This window comes from Lissotriton helveticus, chromosome 1_2, assembly GCF_964261635.1.
Source record: "Lissotriton helveticus chromosome 1_2, aLisHel1.1, whole genome shotgun sequence".
In the NCBI taxonomy this organism is placed as follows: domain Eukaryota; kingdom Metazoa; phylum Chordata; class Amphibia; order Caudata; family Salamandridae; genus Lissotriton; species Lissotriton helveticus.
The window spans coordinates 363,174,479-363,192,374 of record NC_136058.1 but is presented as its reverse complement, the minus strand read 5'-3'; the positions used below and the strand labels follow the sequence as shown (position 1 = coordinate 363,192,374).

General features: G+C 46.1%; 1 protein-coding gene across 1 annotated transcript in view; it reads left to right on the top strand.

Annotated features, from left to right (window-relative positions):
• Positions 1-11,228, top strand: part of LOC144803878 (olfactory receptor 5AR1-like) — a 30,103-nt gene extending 18,875 nt beyond the window's left edge. Inside the window, exon 2 of the mRNA XM_078671882.1 lies at positions 10,266-11,228. Within this exon, the coding sequence (XP_078528008.1) occupies positions 10,284-11,228 (945 nt within the window). The 5' untranslated portion in view covers positions 10,266-10,283. The remainder of the gene's footprint in view (positions 1-10,265) is intronic.
• The last annotated feature ends 6,668 nt before the right edge of the window (positions 11,229-17,896 follow it).

Below are 17,896 nucleotides of genomic sequence, written 5' to 3'. Positions count from 1 at the left end.
GGGCTTCCCTCTCGCTCCCCCGAGCACCCACTGGACTCCTCCGGGCCAGCCGCAGCACAGTGAGGCCTCGGCTGCGATTGCTGCGTTCCTTGTCCCCTGCCCCACGCTGCCTGTTCCCTAGGCCGCGCCTGACCAGTGCATCTGGGCTCTAGAGGGGCCCGCTAAATACGGGCTGCGGCAGATAGTCACCAGGAGGGGGCCCCCCACTCGGCAGTGTCCACGCACCAACTCTCAGTCCCCAGTGTGCCAGCCGAGTCCAACCACAGGCCCCGGGTCCTCCTCGCTGCAATCTCTGCAGGGCCTCTGGATGTGGTGCGGTCCGCTCCCCCTGCTCGCTCTCCCTAGGGCATGGGCTCCATCGCCGTCCCGCTGCTCTGCACCAACGGCGGGCCCGCAGAACCGTCAGGGCTGAGGGATTCCCGGCGCCTCGCACCGGTGAGGGTGCGGGCCGGGCCCGCCGGAGGCTTACCTTCGCGGCCAGAATAGGCCCGATCCCCGGTCTCTCGTGCGGCTTCTCCTCCGCCGCCGGACTGCGTCACCTCACACTCCGGCCGCGGCTCCTGAGCACGCCACGCGCCGGCCCGTAACTCCCGGCTCCAGTCGCTCCCAGGGGCCGGACTTTTCTCGGCTGGGTCCCCCCGAGTAGAGGGCAGCCAGCAGACCAGTGGGGCAAGCAAAGAAGGGGCTCCACTAAGCGGGAGCCCACGCTTTCAAGGGCCGACGGCGGGAGCTCCGGGAGATGCGTCCGACTACGCCGCCATCTTGGCCACGCCCCCACCATTTAATTTAAAGAGCAGAGCCCCAGAGGCCCGGTCGGGCCTGGGCATCATTTAATGAAAGAAGATGTTCAGTGGCCCAGCCAGGGCCCGCGCGTGTGCAAGTGCGCACCATTCAATCAATGAAGAGCGAGCCTCTGAGGCCCTGGGCGGGCCGGCTGGGCGATGGGACGTGCACACCATTTAATTAAAGAAGAGCCTCTGAGGCCCTGGCGGGGCCCAGGCATGCATGCTGTGTGGTGTGCACAATTTAATTTCATGATGAAGTGAGGGGGCCCCTGGAGCACAGGGCCCCCCCGAAACATGGGGCTGCCTGGGCCTGTGTTACGCTACTGGGATGAGCTCGGTGTCATCAGCGTAGGATACGATATTGAGGCCGGGTTGTCAGACGATGGCTGCGAGAGAGGCCATGTAGATGTTGAAGAGGGTGAGGCTGAAGTGATGAACCCTGTGGGACTCCGCAGGTCATTTCCGTGGGGTCAGTGAGAAAGGGTGGCAGCCTGACCCCTTGGCTTCTTCAGGTGAGGAATGATCGGATCCAGTCCAGGGCTGTTACTTGTATGCCTGCGTCGTGTAGTCTGGTGACTATTGTGCGGTGGAAGATGTTGTCAAAGGGTGCTGATAGGTCAAGTAGGATGAGGGCTGCAGAGTAGGGCGGTCTCTGTGCTGTGGTTGCTTCAGAATCCGGATTGGGATGGGTCGCGGATGGCATTCTCTTCAATTAATTGTGTCAGTTTCCTGTTTACTGTTTTCTCTGCAACTTTTGCTTCGAAGGGGAGAAGCGAGATGGGCCGATAGTTCTTGAGGTCAGTGGGGTCAGCTGTGGTTTTCTTCAGCTTCCAGTCATCTGGGAAGGTGCCTGTTTTGAAGGTGGTGTTGATGGTGCATTTTAGTTCGAGTGCGATGGCAGCCGCGGCTCTGTGGTAGATGTGAGGGGTGAGTGGGGGTCCCTGAGTGGATGTTTTTCATGGTTGTGGCGGTACCATCAGCTGTGATCAGTGTCCATTTGGAGATTGTGGACTGACTGGTGTTTCTGGGGGGCAAGGGGCATTCTGTGTCACTTGGTGAATGGTCGAAAAAGTTGTAGAGGTTTTTGATCTTGAGGTGGACATATGTTCCAAGCTTGTCACCGATGTCTTGGGATGTCTGTGTCTTTTCTGCGTGGGTTGGTGAATTCTTGAATGACACTGAAAAGTTCCTTGGAGTTTGCGGAGTTGGCCAGGATTTTGTTGTGGATGATGTTCCTCTTGGTGGCTCTGATCTGGTTGTGGTAGTCTGTCATGGCACCCTTGTAAGTGGTGTGGTTTTCGGTTGTCTTGGTGTTTCTCCAGTTCTTCTCCAGGCATCTGCAGATGCGTCTGGCTTCTTGGAGAGCGGTGGTGATCCAGGCGGCTCTCCTGGCGCGTTGTCGGTTGGGGTTGCGTAGTGGGGCGAGCTTGTCTGTGCAGTTGGTGATCCAGGTGTGGAGTTCTCTGGCTGCGTCGTTTGTGTCATTTGCATCGAGTGCCCATGTGTGGTTGTCTCGAGTGAGGGTGGAGTTAAGTCGCTTGTCGGTAACCTTGCTCTAGTTCCTTCGTGGTGGGAGTGAGGCTGGTTTGGGTGCCTTGAGTTTGTTGATGGCGAAGCGTTCGCAGTGATGGTAGGTCCATGGTGGCTGCATTGTGTGGCTGAATTGGACGCTGTTTCCTGCTGCGAAGATGGGGTCGAGGGTGTGTACTGCTCTGTAGGTCGGCGTGTTGATGAATTATGTAATTCCGATGCTGGTGAGGTTGTCATGGGGGATAGTGGAGTTGGGGTTTCTGGGGTTGTCGAGGTGGAAGTTTAGGTCTCCAATGAGTATGTAGTTTGTTGAGGCGATGGCGTGGGGTGCGATAAAGTCAATGATGGTGGTGGCAAAGGATGTTCGGGGGCTGGGAGGGTCTGTAGACGAGGGTTCCTCGGAGTGTGGCTTTCGGGGTGGTCTGGATCTGAAAGTTCAGGTGTTCCGCGGAGGGGAAGGTTTCGCTGGAGGTGGTGAGGTGGAGGGTGCTCTTGTGGGCGATGGTGAGGCACCTCTAAATCTTGTATCCGTCTGGGGTGGCGGTGCTGATGTCGGGTGCGGAGGATGCTTTGGTCCAGGTCTCTGTGAAGAAGGCGATGTCAGGCGAGAGAGAGTCGAGTAGGTTCCAGATTTCCATGGTGTGTTTTTGTACAAAGTGTACGTTGAGGAGGATGCATTTTAGGGCATCACCAGTTCTGGAGTCTGCAGTGTTGGAGGCCGGGGTGGCGGTGAGGGTCTGGCGGCATTGGAAACAGGAGAACTGCCCGTGGGTCATGTTCAGCGAGAACTGTTGGCATTCTCTAAGTCTTCCAGGGTTCAGTGCAAGGAGGGTGGTGGTTTTGTTGCGATGGGCAGTGGGAGGTCCAGGGTTCCTGGCACTGGCCATGGTCAGGTTGCGGACGGAGGAAGACAGGCTTGCATTTGGCGCGCCTGCTGTGCGACTGCGCAGTCGCCGCCATTAAGTAGGGGAGGTGGGAGGGAGGAGAGGCTAGGAGGCGGGAGCGGGGGCATTCCAGGGAAGAATTCTGGGGGGGGGGAGAGCCGCAGGAGCAGCAGCGGTGAAAGGTGAAAGGAACAGGCAGGCACGAGAAACAGAGCAAGACACAGATGGGCCCAATAACAGTGGCACAACAGGGAGAAAATTAAGAAAAAAATGGCAGAGAAATGTGACGGTGGTTGCCAGCAGTCTGCTCCCAGTTGAAGCAGATAGCAGGCGCAGGAGCAGGCAGCAGCCACAAACCTCCCAAGGAGGAGGTCGGGGTCTGGATGCAAGAGATGGCACAGCGGAGCTGCGGGGAGAGAGTGGACCTAGACTGAGGGTCTGAGGTCTTACTCGCCCTCCCCCGCAGCAGCCGCCATTAAGTAGGGGAGGTGGGAGGGAGGAGAGGCTGGGAGGTGGGAGTGGGGGAATTCTGGGGGGGGAATTCCTGGGGGGAATTCCGGGGGGGGGGATGAGCCGCAGTAATACAACATGCTGAGAGCCATGGATATCACACCATCGTGGAGTCTGCTGCATCTCTTGATTTTAGGAATGCCTAGGATTGGTAATTTATCCTGGGCACCTGCCAACCCTTAGCCCAAATTCTAAAGACTTGACCCATGAAACATGAGAGGACTGTGTTTTTCCCTTGCGTATTAGTGGGCATTCTGTCAACCTTAGCTGCCGCATTGTAGGCATATCCCTATATCCCACCCCCCCATAGAGTAAACAATTGTCTGAACTTCAAGGGTGGTGGGGGCTTTGCCATGATAGTCCAAGCCCCCACTCAATTGATAAAAAAAATACATCCTGACACAAGTTTGGCTTTCTGCCTAATCATTTGAGAATGCCCATACATTTGCTTCCTTCCTTTCTCAGCACCCTGTCCTAGTTCCTAGTTCCTGGTTCCCTGGACCGACTTGCAGTCAAAACAATCCACCAAGGCCCTGTTCTACAGTTGCAAGAGGCCAGCCGGATTGTAATGAAGTTCTAGGTTTATCTCTGTGTAGTCTAGCTCAACACAAAACCAGCCTCCTCTAGGATCAATTCAAAACACCAAATACTCTTACTAGGCATCCCTGCTTTTACTCCCATATGGAAATAATCTCCTTGCAGTCTTTCAGAGCCCTGCACTTCAACAGATAATATCAAATTGTCAAAATATAAACATAGTGACAAGCAGGATGCACTTTGTGGGAGCTGTCTTCTGTAAACAGCCCAATGTTTCTTGGCAAAGGGATATCAAGTCAGAATTTAGCAGACAGACCACTGTCTGAGCAGTTCTTTGAACTGTGGCAAGCAGCCGTTATCCAAATGCTCTCGAATAGAATGCCAGGGTACTCAGGAAGCCTTGCATGCTACGGATGCCTAGATCTGTGACAACAATAAGGTGATGGAATGCTTGAATTAATTTCAATCCCTGTTTTCCGCCCATCATGCCACTCTAGACAGAGGCTCGGTACTAACCCCGCTCCTCATAGAAACTGTAAGTTTCTGAACTACCAGGCAAGGCCCCTTCAGAAGGGGCCACAAGCAACCCTACACCGGTTTCAACATACTGAGGTCTTTTCAGTGAGATATAGCTTGAGACCTATTGCACAGTGAGCACAGGGCCCAAGTCTAGGCCTGCCTGTCGTACTCAGGATGTAGCCAGAAACAACAATTAGGTGATTTATGGCATGCTTGAACAAATCTCAGCCACCGGCAATCGCTTTGGCCTCATTCCAGTACATCATTTTCGCCCACCATTCCACTATGAACAGTGGCCCAACTTATGCATTACAGTACCGATTCTGCTCCTCATGGGAAAAGTCTGTCCTTAATGGTCAGTTTCATAAAATGAGACACATCTAGAACAGGCAGGAAGTATGCGAATTGCTATTAGGCTTGTGAGAAACTGGGTTGTTGCTTGACTGGGTTGTGAGCCCTGGTCAAGCAACAGCCACAATCTCTTGCATGATGAGCCACAAAAAGCCACCAAAATTAACTTGTTGTTTACCCTGGGTAGCTTGGCACAAAAAGCAGAAGGGATTTACTCGACAGCAATGTGTAAAGTATTTATGCAACACACAAAGAGTACTAAAGTAAAAACACAACACAAACACAATCTCAAACCAATTTGGAAAAATAGAGTACATTTTAATAAACTTGGACTCCAAAATGACATAAATGCATTCAGTAGAACCAGAGTTATGAATTTTTTCAAAGTTTTTTGTAAAAACGAGTGCCTTAAAGGTCAAAGCTCAAACTGCGGATCTATACTCACAGGCGACCTGGTCAAAGTAAAGAAATCTGGAAGATAACGATGTAGTGCGGTTTGGATACAAGAGGTGTATTGGCCCGGTCAGCGCTTACCTTTGGAGAAGAAAGTGTCTGAGAAGGAAGAGATCAACTGGGGAAGGCTGCAGAAGGTGTCCGATGGGGAGTGTCATCATCGGATGACCTTGGGTCAAAACCGCGGTGAAGATTTCTACGTTCTGTCATATAGTTCCTATAAAAAATATACAAGATCTGCACATTTAAACAACATACACTGTAGGATTGGTGTCAGACAAACTCTGTTCACTCCCACCGGGTATGCTGGCCTTCTTGTACCAACTAGCTCACAGTGCCACTAGATTCTCCTCTTACCAAGTAGAGAATACTTCTTGGCAACCATCGAACATGACAACCCTGATCCCTCAGGACCTTGTAAACAATACACTACTTTTCACTTTGTCGCTCGTGCTCACTTAATCTGTCTCATAGAAATACACAGAATAAACAGGCTGGGCATTTTCATAAAGAATTTATTGAATAGTTGGTGTAGAAAAGATGAGCTGCAACAACCTTTAGGCAATATAAGATACAAATTATTAGCAGTACGATAAAGGTAAATGGATGGTATAGCTCTAACATCTTACTACAGTCATGAATACATATGAATATATAAAACACATGATAAAAGATGCGTACTCCTACAATGCCTCCCTAACTAGATGTACCTAATTGTACCTAGCATGTATGTAGGTGTTAAGCCAAGAATCCCTCTAGGATGTAGTCAACCCCATTACCTGAAGTGAGAGACTATGAGACCCTGTCCTGGTCTCGAGTTAGACACCCCACGAGGGATGTTAGACTACAGTGAGCTGGAGTGTCTGCATTCCGGAAACTCAGCGGCTCTGGTCAGTATGTTGGCCGGGAAGTCTTGGTGTCCACTGTCTTATCTTAGCAAGATGTGATGTAGATATACCCATAGGTCTCCCTAGGAGTCCTACTTTTTTGTATTACTGTCTCGGCCTAAGGATGACGTTGGGCATGAACTTTGTACATAGATTTTATACAGGAGTTGGTAGCCCTGCTGTGCTGCCAAGTATCCTCATGCATAATGTATGAGATTTTGAACTAGGGAAAACCCGTGTTCTGAATGCAGTGTAATATCTAGGTAAAAGATCAGTCCTTGTAAACTGTGACAAATGTAATGTAGGGAGAGAATATAAGTTGCGGGTAATGAGATTGCCAGGGCCTATGTTTTGATACCTATATGGAATATAACAGTTTGTACTTCGCAGATAAAATGGAAGTAAAAGAATTCCAGCCAGATGAGGCAGAGGGCTGTAGACGAAGACAATTCCACAACATACCTCTTTGGTAAAGGACTGCTGAAAAGGATTTGCCTCTGCGGAGAAGAATGCAGTATGAGTATGAGAAGCCATGAAGTCAACCCAACCGGCAATGCACCTCTAGCAGATAGGCGAACATGTGGGTTCCGGTCTCATGGTACTCAGAGCAGTCGTGGTCCAAAATTTTGTAAGTCCTCAATTTTAGGACTTGGCCCCCTGGGAACCTATAGCACCACAACCAAGAGTTAGGACTGGTGGGACACATCATGGGGGGTTCCGGACTCACTCAGGCTGGGTCCAGGTATGGGTTCAAGATGGTGGGAACCTTTTGTGTCCCTGTGGCTCTGAACAAGAGGCCAGCGAACTAGCCCTTGGAGTCCCTCTGGTAGTGCTGGGTACAGGTGAAGTTGCAGGGCTTAGCAGTAGAGTTGGCCACTGTGGGTTCAAGGCAGGCTCCAGACAGCAAAAAAGTCATTCTAGGTAAACCATCTGTCTCGCAGAGTGCACAGCAGGTCACAGCAGCAGGCAGTTTTCCGAGATTATTTCCATACATTCAGTATTGAACTATAGAGTTGGTTTTCAGTCCTATTTTTATAACCTGGCACTCTTCTTCTAGAAGGTGAGGGAAGCTTCTGGAAAGGTCCTTTGAAGTGCATGACATTTCCTGACTCCTATGCCCTGGCTCCAAGCTGGCTGTAGTGACAATGTGGGGTCAGTAGGCCCTTTGTGTGAAGGTGGAGCACATGGTATTCAGTTGCAAGGTGGGCTGTACTCAGCTCTGCCCCCTATCCTGCCAGAAGATGGACCATTGATGCATACATAATCCCCCTATTGTGTGATTGTCTGGGAGTAATTCATAAAGTCTATCAGGGACACAGTGATGTGACCCAAGACTAGCTGCGTGCACAAAAGGGCTAAGAACAGGAAATGCCAACTTTCTAAAAGTGGCTTTTTCAAAATTATAAAGAAAAATCAGACTTTACCATTATAGAGGATTTATTCTTAAAATGTCATAGATATCAAACATAAGATAGCTAACTGCTCCTAATTTGGCATTTTAGCTTATTAAACGTAAGAAAGAATCTCAAAGGTTATCCTATGGGAGGGCTAGGCCGCACACTAGTGGAAAAGAAATTCGAGAGTCTTTTTCCTCTGGTAGGAAAACTTACAAGTACATATCAAACCTGTTAATTACACAGTACCCTGCCCTATGGGCTACTTATGGCCAACCTTAGGGGTAACATATCTAATAAAAGGGGAGTTTAAGGCTTAGCAAAGGGTTTAAATGCCAACTCAACATGGCAGTTTAAAACTGAATTGAGGCTGCTGTGGGAGGCCTGGGACATGCTTTAAGGTGCTACTTAATTGGGTGGCACACTAAGTACTGCAGGCACACGCATAGTATTTAATTTGCTGGCCCAGGGTATATGGTATATCACTCTACAAGGGACTAATAAGTCAATTAAATATACCTATCCGGTGTAAGTAAATCTGTACGGAATCCACCTCTCTATATAGTGCACCAGAATGGGATATGCTGTCCTGAGGTCGAGTAGATCCATACTGATTTACAGAGGTCAAAGTCGATAATACAGCTGCTCTATTTTGTGGTAGTGTGGGCGAGCAGTTAGGCTTATCAGAGGGTAATGCTAAGCATTTGTTGTGGACCCCAAGGCAATAAATGAGGAACACACTCAATGAATGAAGTCTAGACCAAATACTTCTTTTTAGATAAATATTAGACCAAGAACTTTGGATACAAGGTAAATACCTTTTGCAATACGAAAAAATCACACTAAATGCAATATCTACAGGTGTGCGCAATCACGGTCAATACATACCCAATAGGAGGAAATAGGAAAGTGGAAAAAGCACTGCAGTAAAGTTGTTTGTGTGGATCACCTTTTAGAAATCAAAGGGATCAGCGTCAGGGTCTAAGGATCTATGGCAATGTTCTAATTATTGTCCCAGATTTCACTGGAAGCAAGGACAAAAGGACTAAATAGCTGGCATGCTACAAAGCAAGGGAGCCACCTATGAAAGCAATGCAAAGGGGGACTTGCAGGCAACTTCAAAGGCTCTCAACGGAGAGTAGAGATCTCTAGGGTTCTGGGGCCATGGGAGCACACCTGGATTGAAGATGCCCCAGCCGCGGGTTTGAGTACAGTGAAGATGTGCAGCTGGGCAATGGCACGCAAAGACGAACCTCGTGGTTAGGGGCTGGCACCCTGGAGTGATGATTCTGGCGCTATTGGGCCACAGCTGAGGTGGGTCTCTGGAGTTCTGAAGTTCCTTGTTGGGTGCTGGCTCAGTGCAAAGTTGAAGTCCGCCTGAACTCGTTTCCGTAGGTTTTTGTAGCAAGGGGTCCTGTTCCTGAATCATTGGTGTCCTTAAGTTTCTGTGGGTTCTGGAGCCTCAAGACTTGGTGCAGAGGCCGAACTGACCCTTTAGAGCAGGTGTACCTTCGAGTGGCAATCGGAGACATCAGTCGGGCTGGGTAGCTGGACGACACTGGACTGGAGTTTGCTGTTTTTGGTGCCTGCAGCTGCAGGGATATACTACCTCTGTCTTGAGGGAGTTTGTTGGCAATTTGTGAACTGCAGATGACACTTTCCAGGGTTTGTGGATACCATCTAGTAATGAGACAAGCTAGAGGATGGTGATTGTTGATTTCTTTGGCAAAAGGCAATAGTTTGCGCCAAACGTTCTCAGCGAGGTCTGCAGTTCTTGGTCCAACATAATTTCTTCACATGTTTTCTTTTTGTGTCCATGAAATCTAAGTTCAGGGCCTGGGGATGCCACTTAAACACTAAACGTAAGGGTGTTTCTAGGGAGTGACAGCTAGAGGCCTACAGGCCCAATACCTGGGTTGTCTACACCCCCTAGAATGCCCTTCTCCTTTGGGAGGGAGACTTAGCTCTAGCCTTGATTGGCCCAGGGGACCTTGTTGGCAGGGACCCTGAGCACTTCCAGTTGAACTTTTTCAGGCAAAACAAGGGTACAACGTATGTATGTACAAAACCATGCTTACGGGAGTAAGCACAAGCACTTTAGCACTGGTGGTAAAGAGTCGTAATGTCAACAAAAATGAATTTCAGCACACATACATGGAGGTAAGTAGGCAAAAAGGTGGGGGGAAGACCATCCTAGGGCTGACAGGATGAAACCTGGACTGAAAAAAATTACATTTTATAATGTGAAATGATAATTTTGGAATTGTTGTAATTTCTGGATTCTATGTGATATCTATATGACATATGCATATTTCATAGTGTGAAAGTCTTTGTAGAAAGGCTGTAGTCATTATAAGTAAAAGCAAAATTGTTTGAGACAGAGTTAAACTAACCCTCTGCATCTTCTCCCAATAGGTAACAATAAATAATAACATGGAAGAAAAAAACCAGACCTCAGTTACAGAGTTCATTCTCCTAGGACTCACCAATGAGCTGAGAATTCAGATTCCACTCTTTGTTCTGTTCCTCCTGTTCTACTTTGTCACTGTAGCTGGCAATATCAGCATTGCAGCTTTAATTGTCGTTGAACCCCGTCTTCACACTCCTATGTACTTTCTCCTTAGCAACTTGTCTTTATCAGATTTCTGCTATGCTTCCGTCATTGCACCCAACATGCTTGTGCACTTCTTCTCTAGCAGGAAGGTGATCTCCTACTCTGCATGTGCAGCTCAAACCTATTTTTTTGGTGTATTTGCATCTACTGAAGGCTACATGCTGGCGGCCATGGCTTATGACCGCTACGCCGCCATTTGCCACCCACTCCTGTATCCAGTTATCATCAGCAAGAAAGTATGCATCCAGCTGGTGGCTGCAGTCTACCTTGGGGCTTTGCTCACTGCAGCAGTGTACACCGGGAGCACCTTCCACAGTACCTTCTGTGGACCCAACATTATCAACCATTTCTTCTGTGACATGATCCCACTCATGAAGCTCTCCTGCTCTGACACCTTTGTGGGAAAAACAATGATCTTTGCTGTAGGGTTCATCTTTGGTTTCACCTCTCTCCTGATCATGTTCATATCATATGCCTATATCATTGCAGCCATTTTGAGAATCTCCACCAATGAGGGGAGGCCCAAGGCTTTCTCAACCTGCGGCTCACACATGACCGTTGTGCTTTTGTTCTATGGGACAGCTCTCTTCATGTACCTGAGACTTCCCTCCAGTGACTCAGGCATGCAAGATAAGGTCGTATCAGTGTTTTACACGCTAGTAAATCCTATGCTGAACCCGATGATCTACAGTCTGAGAAACCAGGAAGTGAAGGGGGCACTCTGGAAACGTGTAACTTGCAATTACAGAGGTCAATTTCATTAAAGGAAATTGCAAATATTTTTATTTTCCGTCAAACATATAAATGCTAACAGCATGCATTAAATGTGAATGGTGAACATTGAATGATATACTGTTCCAAGCCTCTTCTTGGAAAACTCTGACAGTAAGGGGCAGTGAAAATTGTTAAATGTTCCTCCAGCAATAGGAGAGGACTCCCATGGTGAGTGGAGCATTTCATTTTTTATTTTAAAAATGAAAATCCCATTTCAGGATTTTAATTTTTGTAATAAAAAAAGTAAACTTGTTTGGTGGGGAGCTCTGGTCTGCTGATGGATCCCTGCATCAAACAGGAAAATGCATTGACAGGCCGGCGGGGACAGTGGTTCCTGCCAATGCTTTAGACATGACCACCAGCTTGGAGGTCATTTATACATTTAACAAACAAGGAGTACCACCAATGTGAAATCGCCGATTCCTAATGGGGTCTGTGGATGAACAAAAAGAGAGAAAGTATTCCTTTTGTTAAGAAACCCCTCACTCACCACCTAGTGGTGACATGCTTCATCATCGTGGGAAGTGGAGCAGGTTGCACAACCTGCTCCACTGTAAACAGGTGTTGTAGCACACCCTGATTACGCTATGTCATTAGGGTGGACCCCGATGATGAAGCATGTCACCACTAGGTGGTGAGTGAGGGGTTTCTTAACAAAAGGAATACTTTCTCTCTTTTTGTTCATCCACAGACCCCATTAGGAATCGGCGATTCCACATTGGTGGTACTCCTTGTTTGTTTTCCAATGACATACCCAGGGGTATAGGAGTATTCCCCTGTTCACCCAAGTGAACTAAAAACCTTGCTCTCCCCATTGTTTTTTACATTTATACATTTAGTCAGCGAAATAGTCTTGGCCTGGTGCACATAAAGTATTCTGTCAGGCCAATCGAGATTACTTCAACCACCAAAATCAAAATTGGGCCCTCATTAGTTGACTAAATGTGAGTAATTGGTTGGTTAGTTTTTAGAAAACGAAGTATGGTGTGATCTTGCTCCTGATATCAAGTGCTATGTGATGGGGTAACAGTCATAAGATGCAATGTGCAGTGGTTTGTTACAATCCCAGGATATAGTTAGAGGTTTGAACAAAGTGTCCCTCATTTGCAATGTTTTGGGATAGTATCCTTGGGATTTGCCGTTCTCGCAGTGTATACAACTAATGTTTCTAAAATGCATTGCACTGTAGAAATTCCCAAATAATACTGTTCATAGACATGGGTTAGTATACTTTAGGGACTGTAGATTGTGAGGAGTAGTGTTTTACAATGCAGCACATTGTAAAGTGTTAGTGATGATATGATGCAGTACATTAGGGTGTGTTAGTGGACTTCAGGTGTTGAGTGCTATGTCAGTGTCATATAGTAGTGAATGTGTAATCTTGTGGGTTAAAACCTCTTCAAAGAATTAAGGGGCATATCAACAACTAGCGATATTTATTGCTAAATAAGCTTTGCGAATTTTTTTTATCGCTACGCCTGCGTTGATAATAGGCGATAGCGATGTTAGCGACTGGTTTCTGTCTCTAATAGGTTGGGTACGCCCACTTTGCATGTCATTAGCGATAAATATCGCTGACATGCAAAGCGGGCCCCAAACCGCTTGCATATCGCCTACAAGCTGTCGCTAACTGCTGTCAGCGACAGCTTGCTAATAGGGCAATAAAGATATCGCCGCTTTGCGGCCGAAAATGGCCGCTAAAACGGCGATAACCTCATATCGTCCGCCTTGATAGTATGCCCTCTAGTGAGGCAGGTTTGCATCTCTTCAGTGTAATGCAACACATATGTATCCTTAATATCAGGAGTAATCTAGTAAAATAGTGCCCCTAGGATGCACTGTAGTTTAACATGCTAGTGCTCATAGGTTGTAGTGAAGTGCAGTGCGATGTGTAAGTATTCATCGGATGGTGGGTTAGTGTCTACCATATTATGGAATGGTATCTGGGGTATATAGGATGCAGAGCCATTTTGTGGCTTAGCATCACTAGGATGCAATGCACTTTGGTACCTTTGTGGATATTGGGTACACTGTTATCAGTTCAAACCAAATCAAAACTTTATTTTTGTTTCGTTTAATTAAAACCATTACAACGTATTAAAACATATGCAACAACAATGCAATTAATTTGGATCATCTGGTTGCGATTAAAACAAATGAGTATGTGTTTGTGATGTAGGAACTCTTTAAAAACTGTATCTGATATTGATATATTATAAAGTGCGACTGTGTTTGTCTTAAGATGCATTCAGCTTTATCAGGGGTGCGGTTATTGTCAAAATGCAGCTATGCTGTGTAAAGTAGTTTTAAAATAATTTTTTGTGTAATTGAAACTGATTAATCTTGTGTCTACGGGTTCATGACTTGGGTCCGTTAGGTCTCTAGTTCTGCATTTGTTCCTTCTCCCTGTGTTTTTGAAATGGAGCTGTTCCCCTGGCTGGCTTTGGGGTCTGCTTCCCGAAGAAGTTTGTTTACTAAAGTGAGAAATGTTACGCCACAGCAAGTCACGATGTTGGATGTACCCTCCATCCAGCGGATCACTGCCTGTCTGCATCTTCAAATTTTTAGGATGATACAAATAGGTTTTAAATTAATCTTCCTTAGGTCACTGACGAATGGACATACACACAGCAAATGCGTTAATGTTTCATTAAAGTAGCTGTACTGACGGCAGTTCGTTGTTTGTAATTTCCTTTTCCATGTTAAAATGTAAAAAATGGATAATTGTATAGCGCACTACTCACCCGCAAGGGTCTCAAGGCGCTTGTACGAATACCGCTCTGGAACCCATCCTGGCTTTTCCTGTGAGGTGTCCACTCCTGGGCACCCCCAAGGTGGAGGCCAGGCATCCTTAGCATTGTGGGGGCCGTTGTGGAGATTAAGCAAGCTATTGCCCAGAGTTGCAGAGTGGGACTCCATGATTGGAATAGGCAACGAGGCGAGAATTATCAGGTCCGTGGAATTTTGAGCCCAAGACCCGCCGAGGCGGGGAATTGAACCCTGGTCCCGGGCTAGACCTCTGCATCAGGGTCTGCCGCTCTAACCATTGAGCCGCACTTTTCCAGGAGTGGCAGGAGTTCCTTCGAGTCGTGCATTCCTAGTCGGTATTGGATGAAGCTCCTTTTTATCGTTGTGCAGAAGTGTGGAGACAGGTTGACTTTAGGCTTTGGGTGTGTATATGCTTTTATCACAGTCCATGCGTGGCGTCATTTAATCAGGATTAATTTGTCTTCCAAAAGGGATTTCTTCTTTACGTGGTTGTTGCCGACTTATTTAATACTGCCCTGTTGCTCTCGTTATCCCACAACTCTGGGATGTCTAGCTCCTCCAGGGATTTAGGGGCATATTATCAAGGGGCTTTATCTCCGCTTTTTTGGCTTTAAAAGCCAAGAAAGCGGAGATAAAATTATCTCCCTATTACCAAGCTGTCGCTAACACCAGTTAGCGACAGCTAATAGGAGATAGTGACCATCTTAGGCCCCGCTTTGCATGTCAGTGATATTTATCACTAATGACATGCAAAGTGGGCGTGCCAAGATGTTAGCGACTGAAAACAGTCGCTAACATCGCTATCTCCTATTACCAACTTTTGGAGATATTCGCGCTAAGCGCGAATATCTCCAAAAGCTAACACTTGCCCAGGAGCAGTTCTTAGCCATGTTATCCAATGGGAGGTGGATAACATGGCTAAGAGCATTTCCTCGATAATGCATGAATATCGCTGACTTTTCAGCGATATTCATGCATTGCGGCCGTTTTTTATCGCATTTGCGATAAACCTTGCTAATAGCAAGGTTTATCTGCGATAAAAATCGCCGATTTGCGGCGATAATGTTTGTTTCTAAACAAGTTAGAGACAAAAATTATCTCTATTGGTTGGTAATATGCCCCTTACTTAGGTGGGCGTCCCATGAGTTTGGAAGTTTTTGGGCCATTTGTGCCTAGATCTCAGCCGAACATATGCTGTTCTGCGAGCTGGGTTCGGAGGATCGTAGCTTCCAGCACAGCTTCACAAAGGCTTCCATACTTCGAAACATCTGATTCAGGAGGCCAAATTCTAGACGGACCTGGGCTGGTGATGCACATCTGGGGAGGCAAAGAACGACCTTATACACCTTAGTCTAGAGCTCGTTCAGCAAATAGGCCTCCTTGTCACACCATGTTTCTATAACGTATGATAGGGTAGGTAGTGTTTGTGCTGCCATCACTTTTAGGAGCTGGCTATAATCGGGGCAACAACGTTTTTTGTTCAACAATTTGTATGCAAAAATTAGCAATTGTGCTTTTGCTCTCAAGTCCATTTTATGTTCCTTATGAGTGGAACCACGCCCCAGAGTGATGCCCAAATATTTGTATGAACCTGTCCCTTCCACTTGGTTACCATTGACCTCCCATTTGAATTTGCTGTTCTTGGAGACAACCAAACGCACAACCGTAAACTAAAAACATGGCTATACTAGTGTATGTACGTCTGAATAATGCTGCCTGCCTCTCGGGCGCTGAGCGATCCCTCTGGGGATTATTCGTGCGCCATATAAATAATAAATAAATAAATAAATAAACAACCTTTGTTTTCTTTTTGTTCAATTCAAGCCTTTCTTGAGTACGCAAATGCATGGTGCGGCATTTTCTCCCTTTTTTGCCTTTTATTCGTAATGCCAGCGTTTATATTGAGTTTTACATTGTGCGCGAATATGTGGTTATACGCTTTCTGGTTATACATTACGCACCTTTGCTGATGGTGGAGCGGTCACACCAGGCTGGGGGATAACAGAGTGGAAGTCACTGTGTTCCTAACATTTTGACCACCGTTTTGGCAATTTATTCGTGGGCCGTTTTTATGACTATTTGGAAGGCGGCTATTTTCATACTTACCAAGCACGCAATTATATACGTGATATTTATAATTAGTCCTTGCATTGCTACACTATCCGACGTTAATCCCTATCGCTCATATCTTTTGGCAGTTCTAACCTAATAGGTTGTCTTCTGCTCAGCATCGCTTTACTGACCTTTCCAGAGGAGGCTCATAGGTGTTCCTACCTTTTCGACTTTAGATGTCTACGGGTATACTTCCCTGGGAGGTGAGGCCATTATTTTTGGGTGATTTTTAGTATATGTGTGCTCTTAGTGACTAGGACTTAAGTGGACCCTGGTCTAGGTCACTGAACATGGTCTTTGTTAGATGTCCCCTTAATTTTCCAATATGTGGGAGAATGTGTTTGCCCACGACTCTTTTGAGTAACTGTATACAATATTTTCTGCCTAAAGGCTTCATAGTGCTCATTATTCTCCTCGTGTACGATACCTACAGTGGCTATTGTGTTTTTCTTTCCGCTCCCGCCCTCTTTATTCTTTTTTCCCTCCTCTCTTCTTTCTTCTCCTCATTTCTTTCACGTTGTGAATTTTGGTTATTCTATAATTTGTTGTTGTCTTGTGTTACAGCTTGTTATTTATTGTTGAATCCTATCGTCAATGGTGTCCGTGTTATTAGCCTGGATTAGATATCTTATGCTACTTTGGCTTATACAGGTTTTGAGGTGAGTTTCTTACCACCTTTTATAATCCTAGGTCTCCTATTTTTAAACAAGTGGGTGCGTGCCACTTATTTTATGTGTCGTTTTTACTCTTTCAGTCCTAGATTGTATCAATATCAGCATATGGTGTTCTCTCCATCAATTTGAACTGGATGACGCTTCTACACCAAATCGGTATATTTGAACTTAGAGGTGAGTTTTGTCTTGCCACGCCATTGCTAATTATTTATAACTTTGGGACAGTTACTATGAACGGGCATATATCACTTTTTCCCTAACAGTAAATTGGTTAGTTGAGTTTATTGCGTGGTAATTTTTTGAGTTTTTACTCGTTCCTTTCCTTTTTTTTCAACTTTGGGTTCTCTTTCCTTTTGGCAACTCAACTGCTTATTTTTGTGTTCCTTTCTCTTCCTTCTTTATCAATATATTGTTCTCCCTTTCTCCTATGAATAATACTGCTTCACGCTTTTTTGACTATCAGGAATCAGCCTATAATCATGTGCTAGTTCCAAATTTGTGTTTTTTAATGTCTATCGATGTGTTGTTTATATAAATGTAATATATGAGTGTTTTTCCATGTAATGTATATATTTATTTATGTATATATGTGTAAAATTCTTTATGTATATAAGTGTAAATAGAATGTTTTAATCAGTTCCCTTATCTTGGGATAGTTGGGCCTTTTTCCATTCCCATTTCCCTATTTTCTGTACACTATGTATTTGTTCTGGATGTCTTTTATATATGTGTGCGTAATATGTTTGTTCTTTTTGTAACTATTGCAGCCCTGACCAAGTTCCAACAAGGAATGAAACACGTTACGCTTCTACACCAAATCGGTGTATATGAACTTAGAGCCCTGACGAAGTTCCAACAAGGAACGAAATGCGTTGGCTGTGTATCGCTTCTGGTAGAGATTACCAAAATAAAGAAAACATATATTCTTGAATCAAATAGACTTTTGTCTGATTACAAAGAGTGCGCCTTCCACTTTTTTATGAACATTTGGATCTGAATTGCATCTTAGGACGACGGGTGCGGGAAGTGAGTCGCATCATTATTATAACTATTGATGGTACTTGTGTTTCTGGTTGTGCTAGACCTTGGTCGGTCGTTCTGTT